General features: G+C 44.1%; 1 protein-coding gene across 1 annotated transcript; it reads left to right on the top strand.

The window, feature by feature from the left end:
* The first annotated feature begins 348 nt into the window (after positions 1 to 348).
* On the top strand, positions 349 to 17,278 carry LYVE1 (lymphatic vessel endothelial hyaluronan receptor 1). The gene is made up of 6 exons (XM_036765638.1): positions 349 to 604; positions 4,304 to 4,475; positions 4,572 to 4,711; positions 10,417 to 10,707; positions 13,312 to 13,390; positions 13,994 to 17,278. The coding sequence occupies exons 1-6, from the start codon at positions 529 to 531 to the stop codon at positions 14,187 to 14,189; spliced, it is 954 nt and encodes a 317-aa protein (XP_036621533.1). The 5' UTR covers positions 349 to 528; the 3' UTR covers positions 14,190 to 17,278.
* Positions 17,279 to 24,071: the final 6,793 nt, after the last annotated feature.

The following is a 24,071-nucleotide window of genomic DNA, read 5'->3' as shown; positions in this document are numbered from 1 at the left end:
AATAAGCATATGAGAGTATTAAAATTCATCTGGCCCAGCCTTATTTTCCCAGGGGTTCACTGAGATTGAGGGTGGGCAGGATGGAGAACCCAAAATCCTGGCTCTGTCTCCCCTGGAACCCTAGCTGTTGGCTGGGAGTTGGTGAATGACCCACATGGGAGAAATTAACCCTGAACAATGTAAGAAAGGAAGAACAGAGGAGCTTGGTTCACAACATCTGGCTGACCAGGAAGGAATGCAGCAGGGCGAGCTAGGCTATCTGCCTCCCTCAGCTGCCTGCTCTCTGAGTCAGCAATAACTGAATTTTCCAGACAGCCATCCATAACACACAGGCTTCGTGTTCATTTCCCCCCATTGACCTTGACAAGGGGATGGGCGGGATGTAAAGTGGACATCGACAGTAGCACTCTGACAGCTCACGATCTCACAGTCCCGTGCACGGGGATCTCCAGTACATCAAGTGCTCCAAGGAGAGAGCAGGCAACAGAAGGATCGTCAGCCTCTCTTGGTCTGAAGGGCTTTCCAACCATGGAACACTGCACCACTGTGGCCCTGCTCCTTTTCCCACTCTTGTTCGTGGCTCAAGGCTTGTTCAAGGTAGAAGGTAGGTTCCCTGCCAGCTCACTCCTCCTTGGTGGGTGGGTGGGAGCCAAAAAAGACTTTTGGATTCTCTACTGCTGGATCATCTAAGCTTGGGCGACTCTAGTTTCCCATCAAGTGGAAACACCAACCTAACAGCCCAGCTTCACCCCCAATAGATCAGAGGATTCTGTGAGCACTGAAATTTTTTAAATCATTTATCTATGGAAGAGTCTATTTTTCTTAGACACCTCTAGGTCTACAGCTGGAAGCTACTTCAGAAGCCATCTTATCAGAGAAAAAGGTGTCCAGGCAGGGACACACATTCACCCAGGGATGCCAAGCAATTTTCTCAAGGTCCCACAGGCTAGGAAGCATTAGAGTCAGGGGCAGGATTTGAACCCAGGCCTTCTGAATCCAGGTTCAGTGTCCTTTCCACTGTACCATAGTGATCTACATATACATCATACTTGTCTTTAAGTGGTCATTGCTTTGTTTTGAGGGGTTTTGACAAGTAAAACAAGTTTCTAAACAAAACATGGAATGGGGCAGGGGGAGAGGAGATCAATGAAGCATTGGCTTTCATTGAAGGGCTTAAGCCACAATAAGTTCAAATCCCAGCTGTGCTACTTGCTGCCTGTGTGACCTTGGGCAAGTCACTTAACTTCTCTGGCCCTCAATTTCCTTATCTGTAAAATTAGGGGGATAGATTTAATGACCTCTAAGACCTCTAGCTCTAAGAACCTATGAACAGTAGAATGCAAACTCCTTGAGGGCAGACACCAGTTCTGTTTTTGTATTTGTATCCTCGGCACCTAGCCTAGTACCTAGCAGTATATAATGGACATTTAATAAATGCTTATTGGATTAAATTGGGTCGAATTCAATTGAATTGACTGGTATGATGAATGACACCTATGAGAATCCTTTCCTGATCCCCCTCTGAAATGGGGAGAGAACATGGAAGCAATTATGTACAAACAAGATAGAAAGAGGAGATGTTGGGGATAATCAAAGGAGAGCACTAGCATTAAGGGGCATCAGGAAGGACTTCCTGTAGAAGGTGAAATTTTAGTTGGGACTTGAAGGATGCCAGGAGGCAGAGATGAGGAAGGAGAAAATTCCAGGTGTGGGGGATGGCCAGTGAGAATCTGGGGGGGGTTGGCAGATGAAGGGTTTTGTGCAAGGAGAAGCAAAGAGGCCAGTGTCAGTGGATTACAGACTACACAAAGTGCCATTTAACACTTGGCTTGGCTGTTGTGTCCCTACTTTAGAGTCACCGTTCCTATCTAAAGAGGTGTCAAATGACCTTAAAAATGGTCCCTTAGGAGATCATTCTTAGAGAAATGAATACTAAAAATATATAGAAAGTCCTAGGGATCCCATTTCTCACTTCAGCCACCAAGTAGTTGTGACTGCACAAAGGATTCTTTGTTTCTTCAACCAGCTCCCAGATCTCAGAGCTAGAAACAACCTCAGAAGACATCTATCTAGTCCAGTTCCTACCTGAATCAGGAGTCCTCTGCACTCTTTTAGCTCCTTGAGAGTAGGGGCTGGTTTTTTGTCTTTCTTTGTATCCTAGCACTTAACGTGATTCCTGACACATGGTAGTTGCTTGAAAAAAAACTGCTTTTTGACTCATTAAATGCTTATCTCTGGCTGACTCCACTTGAAGACCTACCTGCATTGATGGGGAGTTCACTCCTTCATGAGGCAGCCCATTCCATATTTGGACAGCTCTGATTGTTAGCATACACTTAATTCTGAGTTAGAACCTTCCTCCCTGAACTTTCTACCCTTTGCTTAGTTCAGCCCTCTTGTAAAGTTCTTTGCAAACCTTAACATGATAAACAAATGCTAGCCATTATTATTATTATTATTATTATTATTATTATTATTATTATTATTATTATTATTATATGTTGCCTAAGCAGCCTATGTAAGTTTGGAGAGGCACTTCACTGGAAGGTGGGTCACCAGATTATTTTTTTCCAGCCATGGTAACTCCTGAAACCAGGATTAAGATGAGGAGAGGATTATGATTTATGGTCTATTCCAATGTGTGTGGGGGGGAGGGGCAGGATTTCCCACACCACTGAGGCCTCAGTTGCCTCACCTGTAAAATGAATGGGTAGGCCTAGAGGACCTGAAAGCTCCCTTCCAACTCTAAATCGTGATGCTAAGTATTTAAGGAAACTGGTTTGTGAAGGAAGGGCTAGAGAGAGGTTCACCGATCAGTAGTGTTAAGGAGGACCAGCATCTCTGATGTGAGGGCTTGCTGAGCCCTTTTCAGGGCTGCTCGTCCACCTTTAATGTCCACCTGTCACCCAGCTCCCACCTATGGCTCCAAGAAGCATATGCAGCAAGCGGCCACACCCCAAGAAGCCATCTCAGCAGATGGGGCTACATCAGGTTGAGGGGGACCCAATGGATCTCAGCCCATCTGTGAGTTGGGGGGCGGGGAGCAGTATCCACCCCAAATATGTGAAGAATTCTGCTGAGGAATAGGAGGTCGAGAACAATTTGTTCTAACGGCCATGAAGGCAGCCGAAGTAGGCTACAGAGCACTTAGAGCTTGGTCAGACCTGGAAGATGCCAGGGTCATCCACTGCACCCCAGGCCATCATCATCCTGACTTTTGTGTTGGCCCTGGACTCTAATGACTCTGAAAGAGAGAGTGCAGCTGATGACTTTGAGAAATTCTGCCTCACTTAAATCCAGTTCACACATGAGTCAAGACATCACCCCATGATGTCATTGGTCCTCCTCAAAAACTAAGGACAAAACAACGGTGTTAATATGAAGGGGTGTACGGGCTGTCCCCCGTAGCTGAAATGTTTCCCCTCCTAAATGCTGCCTCCTGGGATCTCCAACACCCTTTGCAGCTCAGCTCAAATGACACCTGGGATCAGAGATTTAGAGATGAAATTCCATCAGGTCCAAACTCCACATTTTATAGAAAAGAAAACTGAGGCACAAAGCAGTTTAGTGTATTTCCCAGGGTTATATGTTCCACAAAAGGACTTTCACGATCCCCTAATTGTTCATGTTCTCACCCTCTCCCGCATCAAAGATTAATTATTGTGTATAAACTCTCAGTGCCCCCAGGCAATCTCTCAGAGGGATTCTTAAACTGGGGTCCACGGCCCCATGGGTGAATTTCAGAATGTTTGTGAACTTGAATGGGGAAAGAATTTCAACTTTCTTTTCACTAACTTGTAACTGAAAATGAACATGTCCCTCAATTGTCATTTTTTTCTAAAAAAAAAAAATCCCATTATTCTGAGTAATCTTCTGAAGAGGCTTCACCAGAATGCCGAAGAGGTCCAAGATATTAAAAAAAAATGATAAAGGGGTTAATAACCACTGGTCTAAGGCTACAAATTGTAGAAAAAAGTACTGCTCAGCATGGGCAGAGGAAGTGTCTCACTGGGAGCTCACTACTCAGATGAAATCCCAGTTCTAACCCCTCCCGCTCAAAAAAAAGATATTTTGCATTTACGCAGTTGTGTGCATGTTATTTCTCCCCTATATAGAATGCAAGTTTCATGAGGGTAAGAACTGTCTCCTTTTTGTCCTTGTATCCCCAGCACCTAGCACATTAGGCTGCTTTTATTTATTTATTTTACCTGATAGACTCTTAATAAATGATTGTTGCATCGATTTTGTTGAACCCCCCAAAAAGATCAAATCCCTTCTGAGTGTTCATATGCTCTTGTTTCAGATCTTCTTATCACTGAGCCATGTAGGATCAAGGGAATCACCCTCATTGGCAAAGGGAAAGGGCCAGAATTGAATTTCACTGAAGCCAGAGATGCCTGCAGCATGTTAGGTCTCCAGCTGGCCAGTAAAGCTCAAGTGACAACTGCCCGCATCTCTGGGCTAGAGACATGCAGGTACGTGGAAATGGGACGCTTCCTTTCCATGGCACAGGTTTCTCTTTTACTGGGTTTAATGCCAAGACAGCTAATGAATTCTTCTTCTCTTTGCAGTTTCGGGTGGGTCTCTGACAGGCACGTGGTCGTGTCCCGCATTTTCCCCAATCCCAAGTGTGGCCGAAACAAAACAGGTGTCGTGGAATGGTACCAGGCCCTCCACCAAAAGCAGTATGCGTACTGCTACAACTCCTCAGGTCAGCGGGATGCTCTAGATGGCCAGCCTTCCTCTCTGCTTGGCATTGGTGTGGTTCTGCCTTCCCAATCTGCCTCAAAAAAAAAAAAAAAAAGGAATCCTCTAGGCAGCTCAGGGACACTGGCTTCAAATCCTAAGGCTCTCTCTAGCTCTAAAGCAATTCGACACACACCTGGATGCTGTGGGGTGATATAGGCCACAGTCTGGACTGCTAAGGAAGGGGGCGGGCTAAGGGATGGATGCTGTGGTCATTCAATTGTTTTTCCAGTCACATCCAAATCTTGGCAACCTCGTTTGGGGCTCTCTTGGCAAAGACACTGTTTTGTCATTGCCTTTTCCAGCTCATTTTACAGATGAAGAAATGGGGCAAATGGGGTGAGGTGACTTGTCCAGTAAGTGTCTGAGGCCAGATTTGAACTCAGGAAGATGAGTCTTCTTGACTTTAGGCCCAGAGTACTAAGGGATGGATACAAATCCCAATACTATATGGGAAAATATGTATGTTTAATCATGGGATTGAAGGTTTAGAGCCAGAAGGGATTTTACAGGTCATCTAGTCCAATCCGGATGAGGAAATCAAGACCTATAGAGGATAAATGACTTGGCCAAGGTGACAGGGAGAATGAGAAATAGAGCAGGGATCCACCTCAGGTCCCGCGACTCCACATTCAGAACCATTTTTACTCCAGTGCTAACTAGAAATGCACAAGCAAACTACCACGTAACGTGGGGAAAGGTCACTACGAGCTCTGGACATCAGAAAAGGCTTTCTGGAGAAGGTGACCTTTTTTTGTGGGCCTTAGAAGATGGGTGGAACTGCAACAGGTATAGATGACTGAAAGAAAGGCTGAGATCAGGACCACACAAGATACTTGCATGGAGCAGGAGTAGCTCAGGGGCACAGATTTAGTGTGGAAGAGATCTCAGAAGTCATCTAGGAAGCCAATTAGGGAGTCAAGTCAGCAGTCATTAAGCACCTACTGTGTGCCAGGCTAAGAGAGGAAGATATAAAGAAAGGCAAAGAGAAAACAAACCAGTCCCTGCTCTCAAAGAATTCATGGTCTAGCGAGAGAAACAACATGTAAACATTCACAAACAAAATATAGACTAGATAAATTAAAGACTGTCAGTAGAGAGAAGGGACTTAGCCTAAGAGGAATGGGAAAGGCTTCCTGATTGAAGTTTTCCACTTCACTTTATGAACAGGAAAGGTTTTTCACACATTGAAGTACCATGAAACCCTCTACACGGTTAGACGCCTCTAGGTGGCCCAGTGGCTAGAACACTGGGCCTAGAGTCTAGATAGACCTATGTTCAAAATCCAGCCTCAGATACTTACTAGCTGTGTGACCTTGGGCGAGTCACTTAAAGTCTGCCTCAGTTTCTTCATCTTCAAAATGCGAATAATAGCAGCACCTACTTTCCAGAGTTACTGTAAAGATTAAATGAGATAATATTTATAAAGCGCTTGGCATATAGTAGGTGCTTAATAGACACTTCTTTCCTTCCTTCTTCCCATACACAATACTATCTGTAGAGAGATTTATAGGAGTCATAGCCATGGGTTAACTTGAAGCCTCGGTGTTAGCCCATCCCACAAAGCACAGATATTTAAGAGTGCTCTGATCTTCGTTTGAGCAGAATGCTAGATTCTTCTAATATAATAGTACGCGTTTAAGAATTTTTTAAATAATTAAGTACCACAAGAATTTCAGATTTTTTTCTTCTGTTCTACTTAATATTTGCCAGATTCATTTAAATTTTGATTTGCTGATACAAATACAATTTCACAAAATCGCGGGGTTTTAGTTCTGGAAGGGACTTTATTCATGAGAAAACTAAGGAAAACAAAAGAAGTCATTCAAGGTCACTGGGTCATGAGAAATAACTCTAGACTAGGAGCTGAGAGGCCTGAGTTGGAAATCACCTCTCACCCCGATATCTAAGAGGGTGTAATCAGTTTCCTCATCTTTAAAATGGGAGTCATTAGATATTTATGAAGTACTTACAATGTGCAAAGCATTAAGGACAGAAAGGTGAAAAAAAGAGGCAATCCCTACTCTCAGTAACCTTACATTCTACCTGGAAGAATCTGACACGGATACAAGGCAAGCATAGTGATAATAGCCGGCATTTCTATGGCAATTTAAGTTTGCAAGACACTTTACAACATATATTGCAATACTCTAACACTACACAAATAGGATCTCATTTTATTATCACAACAACTCTGGGGAGTGCTATTATTATCCCCGTTTTACAGATAAGGAAACTGAGGCAGACAGAGGTTAAGTGACTTGCCCAGGGTCGCACAGGTAGTCCATGGCAAAGATGGGATTTAAACTCAGGGCCCCTGATTCCAGATCTAGTATTCTTTCCCCTGCATCATACTACCTCCCAGGGGTACAGACGTCCAACCTCATTTGGCCCAAAGCCTTCCTCACCTCTTCCTGCTGGCTTCCCTGATTTATTGCAAGACTCAGCTCAAATCCCATTTTTTGTGGGAGGCCTTTCCTGGCCTGTTCCCGGCCCCATTCCAAACTCCCATGGCCATTGCTGGTTTCTTCCCTACACCCATCTTGTAGGTACCTAGTGTCTCCCCCATTAGGAGGGAATGTGTTTCTGCCTTTCTTTGGATCCTCCAACTATCAGGGAACCTGGCACATAATGAAGGTTTTTAATGAATGCTTGTTGACTGATGACTTCCCAGGTTCCTTCCACCTCTAAATCTCTGATCTTCTGTGCATCCCAAATGTCACTCTCCAAGTCATTTGTGTAGCCTACCTGGCTCTTCTCCAAAGCACACTTTGTCTTTAGGTCAAGGTTTAAAAGAATGCCAGGGGAAAGAGTCAAACCCCAATTTCCAGGGCTGCCTAATGATATTTTTATGAATGAAAACTGAATCATTTGGGGAAACACCAGGGCCTCCCACACAGCTCTTCTGAATCAGTCATTTCCTTTCATTATCCCTTTAAATATAGCCATTGGAACAGTTGTGACAACGGGGAGGCGGGAGACAGGGTAAAGCAGCCTTTCTGTGGGTGGCATTGAGCCAAACAGAAAAGAAGAACATAGGAGTGGGAGAAAACCTTGACAGAAAGGTGTCACTGGGAGAGAAGGGATGCCCCAGGAGTCTGGAATGGTAGAGGAAGTCTGGACTTTGATTATCTCACTTATAAGTAATTATAATCATTATCATAATCCTAAGAACTCACATTTCTGTGTCAATTAATATTTACATCATCTTTGTAACAATAGCCTTTATATCATGCCTACTATGTGCCAGACACTTGCTTTATGAGAACAGCCAAGGAGTCCTTCATGGCAGGGGGTCCTCAGAGGCATTTGTGGATAGATTTCAGGGGGTTTCCATGAACTTGGATGGGAAAAAAATTACATTTTTTACTTTCTTGCATGTGTGTATACAAATACGTGTATATATTTTGTATGTGTGTGTATATACATATAAACACACACATGAGGGAGGGAGGACGTGTATTCTCACCTCCATTTTGTGAAGGAAACTGAGACCCTGAGCAGAGAAATGACTCTTGGTCCAGGACTTGGGCCCTCAGGCTGATCTAATTTAGGACAGATTTCCCACCTCACCTGGGATTTCAGAGCAGCTGCTTAGAAGACTACCCTCCCCATGTCCCTGCTCCCAGCCCTTTTCCTGGTATTCATCCAGTTAAGCTTTTTAAGGCTAAGTGATTCATCCAACCTGCTGCTTAGGGGCCTGGCAAATACTTAGAGCAACCAGCAATGGGCCAGGAGGGCAGGTGAGGAGTTGGAATCCAAAGTACAGAGCCCCGAAAGACTCTGAAACTCTTCTGAGTTCACAATGATCTGGAGCAGCTTTGAGTAGGAAATATGTTGAAATAATTTTCAAAGTCAATTGCATAATGAAAATAGTCTTATTCTTGAGAGCTAAAGTAGCTGTGGAGATTAATTACTAGATGCCACAAGCTAAAGTTTAGTTTTATTCCTTTGAAAATGCATAGAATCATAGAATTTCAGAGGTGGAAGGGACCTTTAGGAAAGGCATAGACAAACTAGTGTCTCCAAGAAAGTGGCCAGGATGTGACAAGACTTTGGAATATGTCATTTGGCATTGCCAGTTTTCCTCTTCCATAAAATGGGGAAAGGGAGCTGGGACCAGGTCCATCAGTCAACAAGAACTTTTTGAGTGTGTGCTATGGCATCTGGGTGGTGCAGTGGATAGACTGCCAGCCCTGGAGTCAGGATGACCTCAGGATTTGTCCTCAGATACTTACTAGCTGTGTGACCCTGGGCAAGTTACTTCAGCTTGCTTGCCTCAGTTTCCTCATTTGGAAAATGGGCTGGAGAAGGAAACAGCAAATCACTCCCAGCATCTCTGCCAAGAAAACTCTAAATGGGGTCACAAAAAGTCAGATATGACTGAATAGCCACAACAATGTCCCAAGCACTATGCCTAGTAATGGGGATACACGCTGGGCAAAAACACAGTTCCCTGACCTCAAACAGCTCACATTCTAATGGAGATGACAACATGCAAGCAACTATGTGTAGATACTAGGTAATGTGGTGGTTAGTGTGCATGTAAATGGAGTCAGGAAGACCTCAGTTCAAATCCAGCCTCAGACACTCACTAGCTGTTTGAGTAGGTCACTTAACCTCAGTTTCCTCATCTGTAAAATGAGCTAGAGAAGGAAATGGCAAATCTCTACAGTATCTCTGCCAAGAAAACCCCAAATGGGGTAATGGAGAGTCAGATACAACTGAAAAAACAACTCAACAGTAAGAAGCACAAAAGTAGAGGTAAGATAGTAGAGGTAAGATGCCAAGACAGAGTTACAGTCCCAGATTAGCCATATTAGTATTATGTGATAATTAGTATTATGTACTACTATTATCATAGTAGTAATATGACTTCGGGCAAAGTATTTCCCCTCTCTGAGAGTTAGCCTCATCTCCTGCAAAATGGCAGCAGTAAATGCTTATCACTGCAGGGCAGTTGTGGAGGCCAAACAAGATAACGGAGATAAAGAGTTTTGTGATTGTCCAATGCTATCAACACTTCCACTGCTATTGTTCTGTCCTGGCACCAGAGGAGCCTACTGTCTCTGCTCTCTAAAGATGCTGAAAGTGGAGGCAGGAAGTGCGTTCCATTGTGCCATCCCATCCTAGCCTGCCAGTAAGCTGACCCCTGTAATGACACCTTTACTCCCAGAGCCATAACTAGGGCAGGACCAGAAGGGCTTTGCCTCTGAGCACTGAATTCAGAGGAAAGCGGTTTCAATCCTTCCAATCACTAGGCTGATCTCTTCCCTGACTCTGCCTCCCTGGTGGCAACTTCTCATTGGTGTATACCAGTATCCCAAGGTCTTCTGTATCACCCCCCCACCACCACCACCACTTGGAGAAGTATCTGGCCCCACCCACTTCAACAGCCTTTTGTGGATGACCCAGAATCTCCAACTCCCCACCACAGCACCAGGTCCCCCTCTACTGTCCATACAACCGAGGGGCTTTTTCTGTGATGTTTGCCCTAGGCACAAAGAAATCAGAGTTATAGGTCAATCCACTACTGCCACACCAAGTCTACGGCATCAAGTACACGGTTGTTGGGGCTTTAATCTGGCCTCGAAGGGGGGTTGACACTAATTAATTTACCTTTTAGGTCAACTTTAGGAGATCTCACTGCATTTTTGCTTCGCCCCACAGATACATGGATTAATTCATGCAAACCTGATACCGTCACCACCGAAGATGCAGTCACTCCACCGACTGTATCAGCCACAACTGAATTTAACATCAGTGACCTAGCTGATACAGCAACACCATCTCCAGCCCCACAACCTAACCCAGCTCGGCCAAGAATGAGCAAAAGAATAATCTGTGTGACGGAACTATATTTGGAGACAAGCACCGCGGAAATAAGTACCGTGCCAGAAGAAGTCATACAAGCTTTTGAAAGTCAAGTTGCATTTAAGAATGAAGGTGTTACTTTTGGAGGTAAAGAGGGAGGGGGAGGGAAGGAAATAAGCATTCATAGGGTGCCTGCTATATGTACCACAGACTGTGCCAAGTAGGCACTTTATAAATATTTTCTCATTTCATCCTCACAATAATTCTGCAAGGTAGGGGCTGTTATTATCTTGGTTTTACAGATAAGGAAACTAATACAAATGAAGTGAATCATGCGCAGGTTCACATAGCTAGTAAAGTCTGACTCTGGGCCCAGCACTCCATTCATCACATGACCATGTGCATAGTGTGTCTGTCTGTGCATGAGCGTACACATTTGAGCCCACAGTATAGAGTAGAGGCAGAAACCAGTCTACCTGCAAAGGACAGACAGAGTGTGAGCCAAGGGCAGAAAACTAGGTCCTGGGTCTTTTCCCAGGGTCCAAATAGAAGACATTGAATCCCTCTTCTCTACAACAACCCTTCTGATATTTGAAGTCAACTTCAAATCATGAAGAACCAAGTTAAAGAGTACTGAATTTAGAATCAGAGGCCTGGGGTTCAAATACCACCTCTGGTACTACCTGGGTGACAAGGTGGGATTTGGGCACACAAGTTACTTGACATCTCCAGTCCTTGATTTTCCCATCTGTCAAATGAGAAGATTGAACTAAATGGCCCCTAAATTCACTCTCAACACTCAATCTATGATCCGGTGTCCCCCATCAATACCCCTCTACCACCACCACCTGGGTCTTCTCATAGCTAGGCTAAGCATTCTGATTTCACAATATTAAAGAAAAAAAATAAAAGTTGCAAGGAAGTTTGGCAGCCATCTAATTTAATCCATACATGAACAAGACCACACTACCATGTCACCAACAAGTAACAGCCTACGCTTTGTTTGAAGACTTCCAATGAAGGGAAATCCCTGGGGCCGTTACAGTTTAAGATAGCTCTAATGGGTAGGAAGTTCCTCCTTAGATCAAGCCTAAATCCAACCCTTCATTTACCCCCTGCTCTCTGGATAAGCAAAGCTAGTTTTCCATGCAACAGCCCTTCAAATATATGAAAATAGCTACTATATCGCCCCTCAGGCCTCTCTTTTCCTGGATAAACCATCCCATTTATTTAAATGAATCCTTTTTCCCCTTGTCAAAATTATTCCTTTTTTGTCTTGAGAAGTGCCTTCTTAGGAGTTTCCCATCCCTTCTGAGTTGATTTTCTGGGTAAAATTTCAGCCCATGGAATCTTGCCTATTATTTCTCTAAACCAGGGGTGGGAAACCTGTGGCCTTGAGGCCACATGTGGCCCTCTAGGTCCTCAAGTGCAGCCCTTTGACTGAATCCAAACTTCACAGAACAAATCCCCTTTTAAGGGGCTGCACTTGAGGATCTAGAGGCCCACATGTGGTCTTGAGGCTGCAGGCTCCACACGCCTGCTCTAAACCCTTTGAAGACTGCCCTCCCCAAATCAAGGGCTAAGGCCTAGCTATGCCTTCTCTCAGTCCTATTCCTCTCCTCTACCACAAATTAGAGAATAGAGTGATCACTTTCTCCCAAATTTCCTATCATTTCTTCCCCAGCAACCACTTCCAACTTATTGGTAAAAAAGTTGGATCCAATATGGAAGTTCCCTTCACTGGTTCTTCCGTCTTTTGAAGAATTAAATTAGTATTAAGATAAGTATCTAGGCGGTGCTGTGGATAGAGTGTCAGTCCTAGTCAGGCAGATCTGAGTTCAAATCCAGCCTCAGACACTTATTAGATGCCTGACCCTGGGCAAGTCGCTTAACTCTGTTTGCCTCAGTTCCTCATCTGTAAAATGAGCTGGAGAAGTAAATGGCAAACCACTCCAGTATGTTTGCCAAGAAAACCCCAAAGAGAGTCACAAAGAGTTGGACTACTCGGCGATAACAAAAAAGAAACTATTGGCTGCTTTTCTTTGGTCAGAGAGAGAGGTCTTTTTGATGTGCTGATCATTAAAAAAAAAAACAAAACCCGTAACTACCATACTTTGCTTCTGTGTCAGACTCAGTCACATCCTGAATTCCTCTGTTTCTTCCTTTTGTCCACGTGGTCTTTAGTATACTCTGAGGATGATAACACTTCTGTATCTTCCTTTGTTCATCTTTATTTAAATGCTGTTTTCCACCACGTTTCTCCCTTCTGTTTCCTAGAGTTTTTTGCAAGCTTATATCTTCTTCTTAAGACACAGTGTTATTTTGCCCTTTTACATGTCTTTCATCATGCCTTCAACTTAGCCTTCAATGACATGGTTTCCAAGACATTTTGGCTGCCCTCCTCTCAACCCCTTTTGGTTTGCATGGCTCTCATAAAATGCAGTGCCCAGAACTGAACACAATTGGTGCTCCAGAGATAGTTCATCTAGCAGAGAACACACATCGCAGAACTATAACCTCTCTCATTTTAGACACACTCCGATTAATATTGCCCAAGTTTGGATTTTCTTATATAGCAAGGATCTGCATCAGTCCCTACATGTCTTCCCCTAGAAGGGGATGTTTCCCTAAGGAGGAACTTCCCCTACAGAGAAGACTTGTCAGAGACGTAACCTTAGCTCTTATCAAATGCATGCATGACCAAAGGCTTAAAATTAAAAGTACCCAGTCAATGTCTTTGTTTGTCTCCAGGCCTACCTATCACGCTCTTGGTTCTCGCTCTGATATTCTTCATTGCTGCAGTTGTACTGGCTGTCTGCTATGTCAAAAGGTGGGTCTTTTAGTCTGTTCAACCAGCTTGGTGGTGTCTGTCTATTTGTCCATTCTGCATGCAGTCTGAGAGGCTGTTTGATTCAACAGACATTTATCCAGTGTCTACTACCTGAAAGAATCTGTACTAAAGACTTCAGGGGATTAAATACAAAGATAGCCTGCTCCCTGGCTTCAAGGTCTCATGGGAAGAGAGGGCAAGCACACAGATGACTACCATGCAAGGCAGAATATACATTCCATAAGACAGGTACCAACCAATAAGGCATTAGGGGAAACATTGCTTCTAATTAGGAAGATCAGGGGACACTTTGCAGAGGGGGATTTGAGCTGGGATTGATGAATGATTGATGAAATTCCCACAGGGGGTGTTATTTTAGGTGGGGAGGGGGAGAAGGAAGTGAGGGCATTCCAGTCACGGACACAGCATGTCCGAGAGAGCACACTGAGGACAGAAGTAGGAGATAATGCTGAAAAGTCAGGGTGGCACCCAATCATGGAGGGCCTTGAAGGTCGGGCTAAGGAGCCTAGGCTTAAGAAGGGTTTATTATGATGTGTGTTTTACATGGCAGTTTTCATTTTTCTTTTTCTCTTGTACCTCAAGGTACATGACCTCCTTTCCACTGACAAACAAGAATCAGAAGGAAATGGCTGAAGCCAAAGGAGGAAAAGCAGCAAAGGCAGAGGACAAAGTTTCTAAGGAGGAACCAAAGAAAAATGGGAAAAAGGCAGAAGAACCCAAAATGACTCCCAAGATGACACCCAAAATGACTGTCAAGTACATGGAGGCTGAGGTTTAGGTGGGTGAGAGGGACAGCAGACAACACACCTGGGATCTCTTTACTCTGCTCCAGGATCCGGAGGCCATGGATACTTTGTGACTTACAAAATCTCCTTGTATTTCCCCACTGGAAGAACCTGCCAGGCCCAACAGATGAAGCAGAAAAGCCCACAATCAATCCCAAACCAGGGTGTCCTGAAGATTAGGGAGCTCATTCAGATGACTTCCCTATTCCTTCCTGCCACCTTCCCACTCCTGGGCCCTGGGTCCTGTCGCCCAATGTCTCCAAAGTGACCCCAGCCTAGACCCAAAGTGACCCCATCCTAGACCCAAAGTTCCTATTCCCTAATAAAATCCAGGTAAGAGAAAATGAATCTGTCCAGCCCCAATCTCTTGGGAACATTCCCTGTACATTTCTGTCAGGAAGACTTTTACTAGCCTGGGAAGATACTATCTGTGACCAGAGAGTCCATCAGGCCCAGGGCTATCTTCCCTGTTCCCATATCAAAGAGCAAGGCTTCCCTCTGGCCCTGTACTGACCTTCTGAACTTAGATATCTTAGGCAGGGGGATGAAGAAGGGCAAGGGAAACATGGTGAGGGGAGGCCAGTGGACCTCCATGTAAAGTGGAACGAAAAGAAGGAAAGGAACCCAGACGGGAACAGCACATCATCTCATTGAGTCTTAGGCCTGGAATCTTTGAGACCCTCTAGGCCAGTATTGTGTCTTGGGCTCCTTCAGCAGTCTTGTAGGTCCCTTTTCAGAATCATGTTTTTAAATACATTAAATAAATAGGATTCCAAAGAAGACCAATGATATTAAGAAAGAGATGCAGTTTTTCACAACCAGATTCACAGAACCCCCTGAAATCTAAAACCCCTGATCTAGTCCAATTCCCTTATTTATAAATGGGGAAACTGAGGCCCAGAGAGTAGAAGTGACTCACCATGATTTTATAAGTAACTACTTGTGGCAGAAGCAAGATTTGAATTCATGTCCTGTGCCTCTCTAGCTGGTGTTTATACCACTGTGCCACCCTGGCAAACCAGCTAAAATAAATTTCATTTCTATAGTATATTAAGGTTACAAAAAACTTTTCACCTGCTTTTTTGAACCTGAGCTGGTCAATATACTCCTTGGGTGGCCCGGCAGCTCCCAATTCCCCTAGGTTCTCACCATATTGATTCCCCTACCATTCTAGCTTAGAGCATCCCTAAATTCCTGAGCCAACATGATCCTCCAACCTTAGCGTCCCTTGTAGCTAGGACCATAAGTGAACATACTTCTCTCGCAACAACCCTATAAGAGTAGGTGATGCAAATATTGTCTCATGTGCATATTATATAGCCATTTTACAGATGTGGAAACTGAGGTATAAAGAGATTAGGAATCTTGCTCAGGGTCACTTACCTAGTAAAGCGCCTGAGCCAGGATTTGAACCCTAGATCTCGTGACTCAAAGCACTGACTAAACAGTAGGTCTCAAACCCTGAACGGACCAAAGAAAACATTCTTCCCTGGAGAACTTCAGGAATGATCCTTTCTCAGCATGCGCTCTCTCCCTTTGCTATTATTTTATTTTGGGAACGTATTGTCCCATAGCAATATTAACAGGAGATAGACTAAACAACTGTATCATGGCCTGGTGTACTGGAAATCTATCACCCAGAAGAAAATGACTGGGCCCAGAAAGCAATGACTGCAATGAGCAATTTCCTCTGTACCAACTCCTGCGCTTTCTGAAGCCCTTCTGAGATGCGGGTGCTCCCTCCACCAACAGGTCCCAGGCCCATCCCTTCTTAGGACCTTAGTCAACAGGTCTCATGAGGTGCGATGGCCCTGAAATTCAAAGCCTGACTGGCTCTATAGGACCTGACAGAATTTTCACTCCACCTTCAGTAGTTCCCAGTTCCCACCATGCCACAATGAGGCAGGAGAGGAAGACCCTAGAATATTATGGAAATGTACCAAAAGAGAAAGTGAGAGACAGTTTCTGCTCAATGACCTTGGGCAAGGCCCTTTTTCTCTGAGAGTCCCAGTTTCCTCGTCTGTAAAATGGGGATAATAATACTTACCTACCTACCTCTTAGGGTTGTTGTGAGTAGAGCTCTTTGTAAATCATAAAGCCAGGAGTGTGCTGGTAAATATTTAACAACCGGCTCTCAGGGAAGGGGGGGAGAGATTATACACACACACACATGCTTTTGAGTTAATCTGCATAGGCAATCAATAGAATAATAAATTAAGCCCTGATTTATAGTATTTGCCAATATCCTAAATGTAAATGCTCACGTTGAAAATTTAAGAATTGGCTCTCCGGCACTGGTATGTTGAGGGGGCTCCATCCCACCCCTGCTTAAAGCTGTATGTAAAAAGCGAGCTATCAAACCCATTTGTAAGATATGGGCATTCCAATGAAATCATGTCTAATGTTCCTCTATACCCTGAAAATTCTTGGATCTGATTTTGTCAGACACTACTTTCTGGAAAACCTTGAATGAGACCTAGCTCTACTTCTAATCCTCTGTTAAACCTTAGGCAAGTCATGGTCCCCTCTTTGCCTCCATTTCTCACTTGAAAAGTGAGTGAACGTGGAGTAGTGGATCCAGTATTAGACTTTGAGCCAGGACTATCTGGGTTCATATCCTGCCTCAGACATTTACCAGCTGTATGACTCTTGGCAAATCATTAACCTCTCTGTGCCTCAGTTTACTAATCCGTAAAATAATGGGGTTGGATTTAATGGCCTCCAAGTTCCCTTCTGGCTCTACATCTATGATACTACGACTCCGTGAAAAGATCTCTCAGTTCTAATGTACTACGATTCTGATGTATGTTTCTTTGTTTTCATTGTGAGTTCCTATAGCTATTCTGCTTACTAAACTATGGTATTTTATGCTGGGACTAACATATTCTTCAATGAAGTATTTTTCAACTGTAGTTGTAATCATAACCTTTATTTATTATAAGTGTATTCAAGGAAAAGCCCTGTAAGCCATGGGGCCTGTTAGTACCATTGACTAATGTGCCACAATTGGTCTTTCTTTCCAGTAAAGAAAGAACCTAGCATGTCCAAATGTGTTCTGAGGAAATAAAATCATTTAAAACACCCTTTGGCCGCCATGTTGGATTCCAAGGCACCATATCCACCTCCAGAGGAGTTAAAGCAGATAATGAGTCCAAACCTGACACTTGCTAAATGATTAGGCCACCATGAGGAAACAGAGAGGCTGGGTGGCTGAAATGGTATTTCCCCTTTCCTCCATATGAAGAAATTCTACCAGGGAAGGATACCATCAGGTGTATGGATAAGCCAATGTCATTGGCTGTTTGAGTTCTCCATCAGGACCAGTCAGCTTACTGTGGTTCTAATTGGTTGGGATACTGTTGCCACATCACTTGATGCTGAAGATAGCTCAGCCAGATAGAAACAGGATATGGGACCGATAGAAGACCTTAGCTCGGTCTTCCTTGTTTTCCATCCTTTTCTTGACTTGACATGGTGCAGGGGAGGATTTGGGGTCAGAAGACCCTGACTCTGCTGCCAGCCCTTAGGCAAGAAACATACTAAACAGGTGATCATGAGCAAGTCACTAATCTGGGCCTCGGTTTCCATGACTGTAAAACAGGAGGGTTGGGCCAGATGGTATCTTGGGTAAGTTCTGGCTCATGGCCCACTGATCCTAAGTCACTTCACTTCATGCTTTGGGCCTCAGAAGTTTCCTGATCTGGAAAATGAAGGAGTGCGATAGGGTGACCTCCAATGTCCATTCTAGCTCTAAATCCATGATCATGAGTATAAGAAGTCCCAAACAGCAGCCTAACCATGGGGAGTGTGCTCAGCTCGTTTAGAAATAATGGAAGCAACAGCAGAAGTCTTGACTGAACCCTCAGGCTGCTTCCTGGTACCTCTCTCCCCTCTATCCCTTCAGCTACTAGAGTGCGGGGATCCTCCTAGTTGGAGCCCTGAGTGTCCCCGTGTGAATGCAGCCCTCTGCCCCAATAAAAATGCTTCCTGATCAAAGAAACTCAGTCACCCCAGAAAGACAATTTACAATAAAATGTTCAAGCCAAAAGGGATCTTAACGATCATTTGGTTCCATCCCCTTATTCTACAGATGAGGAAACAGGCCCATAGAGAACTGACTGGCCCAAAGCCACTCTGGGGATTGGCAGTTCAGTTCTCCTAACCCACAGCTCAGTGGACTTTCACCAGCCTCAGACCTCAAGCTGGCCACTTCTCAGCTGTCCTCCCACTGAAACTATGACAACATGTATATTTCAAGAAGTGACCTCGACTGGGAACACCCAGCTTTGGGCCAGCGGAAATGCCCAGCTCTGCATGCCAGCACACAGAGCTGATGTGATCAAGGATGTGTGTCTCTTCACGTCATGTCATGGAAAGTTCTGGGCAAGAGCACTGCCCCTACTAGCTCTTCACCAGTCTGCGACATTTACTGGCTGTGTAACTGGCAAGTCACTTAACTTCTGTTTGCCTCAGTTTCCCCACTCCTTCCCAGGGGGGTGGTGAGGATCCACAGTGCCTGGGACATAGTAGCAGCCACAGAAATGTTAGTTGTTATTGTTCTTGCTGTTCCCCATCCTAGATACATCCTAGGGAAGGACCGGAAACAGGTGACAGGCTTTACTGTAGGAGAGGGCCCCATGCTCAAGGAAATATATGAAAATGAAGAATTTCCAGTTCTTTTTGGGGAGAGGGAAAGACATAAAAGGCTAAAGGTGAAGTCAATTCGTCTTTTTAAATTATGAACAGGGACCACGAAATGTTAGCCAATAAATACAACTATATTAATAAATACAATGATAAATACAACTATATTATACTTTCTGTAAAAGGGGGGAGCTTTGCAAGGAAAACTGAAGAGAAAGACAGAGGCAGAGGGGGAAGGAAATAAATCATTAAAGGAAAAAGAAAAACTGGCAGAGAAGGAACAGGGGAAGAAGAGAGAAAATAGGAAAAGCAGAGACAGAGGTTGAAGTAGAGGGATTAAGAAAAAGAGAGATATGAAGAGGGAGTGATGGAAACAAGGGAGATCTACTCTAAGTTTCCCTCACAATAGCCATGAGAGAAGGGAAGTCCAAGTATTATCATCCCCACTATGCAGCTGAGGTAAACTGAGGCTCAGAAAGACTCAGTGGCTTCACAAAAATCTCAGAATTATAGGGAACATCAGGGTCCATCTGGTCCAACCCCTATCTGAACAAGAATCTCCTCAACAGCATACCCAGCGAATGGCCATCCAACCTTCTCCCAAAGCCATCGAGGGAAAGTCTGTCCCTTCCCAGGCAGCTACTTGTGGGGAACTTTAACGATGAGTTAGACTTTTCTAGCATCAGATGTAAATTCACCCCTCTGCAGCTTCCACCCTCTGCTCCTAGGTCTGCTCTCTGAGAACAAACCTACTCCCTCTTTAACGACAAACCTTTCAATATCCAAAGACTTTCATGAGAAGTTCCACGACTCTAGGGCTATGTATATGTGGAAGACAATGATGCCCAGTGAGTTAAGAAAGCCCCCCTTGCTCCCCTCCACCCCACGTGTTTGTTGCATGGGATAATTTGCAAAGACCAGCCACTGAGCCAGACTCCTTTTTACCCATTCAATTAATTAGGATGCCTGCGATGTTCAGTGCAAAATGTAGAAGTCAAGATAAAATGAATAGGAAGTTTGGAAGAGGACTAGGGTTCGGGAGAAAGCTGAGGGTTCTGTGTTTGGGGCTTGCTGAAATTTGAGATTTGTCTGGGCTATCCAGTTGGAAATGTCTAATGATAGTGATGCAGGCCTGGAGCTCAGGAGAGCTATCAGGGCTGGGTATGTACATTCGAGAGTCATCTACATGGAGATGATAATTGAACCAATGGAAGTAGATGAGGTCATCAAGAGAAAGAGGGCTTAGAATAGAGTTTAGGGATTCACACATAGTCAGAGGTTGGGACATGGATACGTATATTATAGTAGATAGGCTTCAAACCTCACCACAGACACTTACTGTCTGGGTAACCTTGAGTAAGTCATTTGCCATTTACCCTCTATGCCTCAGTTTCCTCATCTGTAAAACGAGGAGATTGGACTCAGTGGTTTCCAAGATGCCTCTCAGCTCTAAATCTATGATTCAGCAAAGGACAGTGAAGAATTACATAGGAGTATAATCAAGACAGAGTCATATTATGAAACCTCAGAAAGAAGAATATATCCAGGAAGTGAGAGTGACCAACAGTTTCAAAAGCTACAGAGAGGTCCGGAAGGATGAAGACTGGGAAAAAGCAGTTGGATGGGGTGCAGTTTCAGAAAATGCCGCTACCCTGGGAGAGAAGGAAGTAAATCTCATGCAGGGCTGAAGTTGGCCGAGCTCTAGCGTGTCCAACAATGCTTCTCAGGTACTCCTTGTCACCATCTCATGGAGTCAGCTCTCTCTCAGATAGGCTGCAGCCCTTGAAGTCACTGACCATCTTGCTAGGTCAGCCTATTTCCCCCTTCAATCTAAGACTGAGCTTCCTATTGGTCTCTGGAGGGCCAGGGTCCTCTATTGTCTGAGTCTCAGGTCTATTCCCTTTCACTCCTGTCTATAACTACTGTCATGGCAGCCACCTGTCCTACTGATTTGGCTGGTGCACCTCTGGGAGCTCTGCGCACCAGAGCTTTGGGTTCTCTCTAACTCTTCTTTCCTGAACTTGCCTTTATACCTTCCTTGTGGCCCTTCTGTGATGGATCAGCTTATCAGAGATTCCCCAAAACAGAGTCCACACTCCCACCCCACCCTCCCTACCATTTCCGTGACCACCACCCTTATTCAGGCTCTTTAGCCCAAACTATTGTTATGGCCTCCTCATAAATCTCCACACTTCCTGTGTTCTTTCCACTCCTACCCATTCTATTCACATTGCTAGACTGGTTTCTTGGTGGACAGATATGACTGCATCACTCCACAGCTCAACAACCTTCAATGGCTCTCATTTGCCTATCAAATAGAGACCAGACTCCTAATCTTAGTCTGACATTCAAAACTCTCCACAGGATGGCTCCTGGCTACCCTTCCAGATTTTTTCACACTATTCCCCCTCCCATATTCTATAATCCAGTCAAATTGGGTTATTTACTATCCCAAAAATACCACCCATGCTTTTATAATTCTATTTTCTTTGAAACAGAAGTCCTTACCCATCCTTACCCTCTCCCATCCCCATTCCCTGTCCTTTAAGGGCAGGTAGGTGGTGCAGTGGGTAGAGTGCTGTGCCTGGAGTCAGGAAGACACATCTTCTGGAGTTCAAATCTGGCCCCAGACACTTGTTAGCTGTGTGACCCTGGGCAAGTCACTTCACCCTGTTCACCTCAGTTTCTTATCTGTAAAACGAGCTGGAGAAGGAAATGGCAAACCATTCCAGTATCTTTGCTGAGAAAATCCCAAATGCAGTCACAAAGAATCAGACATGATTGGAACAACTCAACAACAACAGTCCCCACCCTCATCTTGCCTACTAACATCCTACCCGTATTTGAGGTCAAGGTCAAATGAAGAAGAGCAAATCCATGAACCATCCTAAGGGAAGGAGGATCGCTGGGCTGTAGGGTATGAAGGAGAGGGAAAAGTCAAGGCTGACATCAAGTTTTCTATCTTGGGAGATTAGGAAGAACCATGACGCCATGAGTAGAAACTTCCATACAGGAAGTGAGAAATGTTCACTATCTGCAGGAGTCACTCAAACGCCATCATCAGCTGCATTCCCACAGTCCTGCCACAGACGTTTGGTGACCTTGTAAGGCGGCATCTCGTGCAATTTCTCCGGGAAATATATATAATTTCAGAAGTCACAACCAAGGCCTCCTGATCTTGTGAGATAGGCTTTCTTTATGATCTTATTAAGTCTCTGTGTAAGCATGGCTGCTTTAATAAGCATTTATATGATGCTTTAAGTTCTGCAAAATATTTTACAAGCATCGGCCGTTTTGATCTTCACAACAACCCTGTGGGGGAGGTGCTATTATCACCACCACCACCGCCCCCCCCCCCCCCCGCCCATTTTACAGATGAAGAAACTAAAGGTGAGAAAGGTTTAGTGATTTGCTCAGGGTCACACAGCCAGTAACAATATAAGGCAGGATTTGAATTCAGGTCTTCCGTATACCACCAACAGCAGTCTATCCACTGTGCCACCTAGCTGTTCAAGTCATACATCACATTATTGGATCACAGAGTTCTAAATTGGTGACGACGTTCAGTCGTTTTTCAGCAATGATGATAACAATATTTATGTAGCAATTTAAAGTTTGAAAAGCACTTACATGTGCTGTCTTATTTAGGTACTATTCTTCTCCCCATTTTACAAATGAGAAGCTAAGGTACAGGAAACTTGTGACTTGTAAGTGTCTGAGTACCATAGTAAGTGTGGTCGTAATTACTGGCCAAGCCCAGTACACTTTCTACTACACTCCCTAGTGGCCTGTTGCAAGGTAAAGAATGCTTTCATGTTCTAAATGACCTCCCATTCCATTGTTAGACAGCTAATTGTTAATAAGCTATTTAGGGGTAGCTAGGTGGCCCAGTGGATAGTGTACCAGCCCCGGAGTCAGGAGGACCTGAGTTCAAATACAGCCTCAGACACTTAACACTTACTAGCTGTGTGACACTGGGCAAATCCCTTTCTCTCCTTTCTGTCTCTCTCTCAGAGCATTTAGTTAAGAGTTGGAAGAAATTTTAGAGGCCATTGAATCCAACTACTCTTACTTTACAGATAAAGAAAGAGTAAAATAAGTAAGTAAATAAAGAGTAAATAAGTAGTGGCCAAGCTGGGATTCAAACCCAGGTGGTCTGACTCCAGGTCTTGCACCCTTTCTATCCCACCACACTGCTTCATGCCTCATGGTAAGTCAAAATTTACCTCCATGTAACTTCCAAAGAAGAAGCGGCCAGTCAAACAATTGCTGAATATAGTGAGAATGTACTTTAGAGTTCAGAAAAGCAGATTTTCTGCCACCCCTGCCTTGATTTCTCAGATAGGGATCAGTCAGCCCAGGCAGAGCTGCCCTGTTGCATTATTGAGGCTATGGGCATCAAGGTTTAGAGAGATAAGTAACTATTATTAAGGCCAGGATGTAAGATGTTAATGTGGGGAGTACAGCACAGGAAGTGGAACGAAAATATTTGCTGTAGAAATCGAGACTTTGAGGAGTTTCCCCTTGGGTGAGATCTGGGACTCTTGGTTGATCTGTGCTATCTTGCTCCCAATGGGAGAGCTCCTTCTCTCTGTGTCGTCTGGTATATATTCTTGTATTTCTACTTTCTCTGATTTCTGTTTTACCATTGCCTTGGATCAATGGTTTTCTTTGCTTAAAAAAAAAGTAGCAGGTGGACAATGTATAAAGTTAAGTCGTACCTGGATTAATATTTTTCTCTATGATTACAATAGATTATATAAAGTATTTACTATGTGCTAAATAATAGGGATTCAAATGCAATCTGCCACTTAACACTGGGCCTAGTACATAGGAGGTGCTTAATAAATGTTGATTGATATAAAAAAGTAAGACAGTCTCTGAACTCAAGAAGCTTACATTTTAATGGGGGGAAGACAATATAAAAAAGAATTTAAAGATGGAAAAGTCTGGTGAGTCGGGAACTGAGCCAGGGTAGAGGTGAGCATGGCCAGTCTGGGAACTTCTTTAAATGGAGGTCCAGGGAGGAACTTAGCAATCAGAGGAGGCCAAAGCATGAGGTGGAGGCTAAAAAAGGGGAGGATGATAAAACTGAAACTCCTAAATATGATGAATAAGAAGTAAAGTGTTTTTTTTTTTTAAGTTTGAGAAATATCCATCATTTTTGCTTAATTTATAAACTGTTAAAAAAAAAAGAATGAATAAATCTGGCCAACTAGACGGAAATCTTT

Source organism: Trichosurus vulpecula, chromosome 6, assembly GCF_011100635.1.
Source record: "Trichosurus vulpecula isolate mTriVul1 chromosome 6, mTriVul1.pri, whole genome shotgun sequence".
NCBI lineage: Eukaryota > Metazoa > Chordata > Mammalia > Diprotodontia > Phalangeridae > Trichosurus > Trichosurus vulpecula.
Note: the sequence above shows the minus strand (reverse complement) of the source record. Positions and strands in the feature narration are given on the sequence as shown.

Excerpts from the sequence above, each read along its gene's own strand:
- LYVE1 (XM_036765638.1), top strand. The coding sequence starts at position 529 with ATGGAACACTGCACCACTGTGGCCCTGCTCCTTTTCCCACTCTTGTTC. Across the intron at positions 605-4,303 it reads AGGCTTGTTCAAGGTAGAAG|ATCTTCTTATCACTGAGCCA; the intron begins GTAGGTTCCCTG and ends CTCTTGTTTCAG. Across the intron at positions 13,391-13,993 it reads GCTGTCTGCTATGTCAAAAG|GTACATGACCTCCTTTCCAC; the intron begins GTGGGTCTTTTA and ends TTGTACCTCAAG.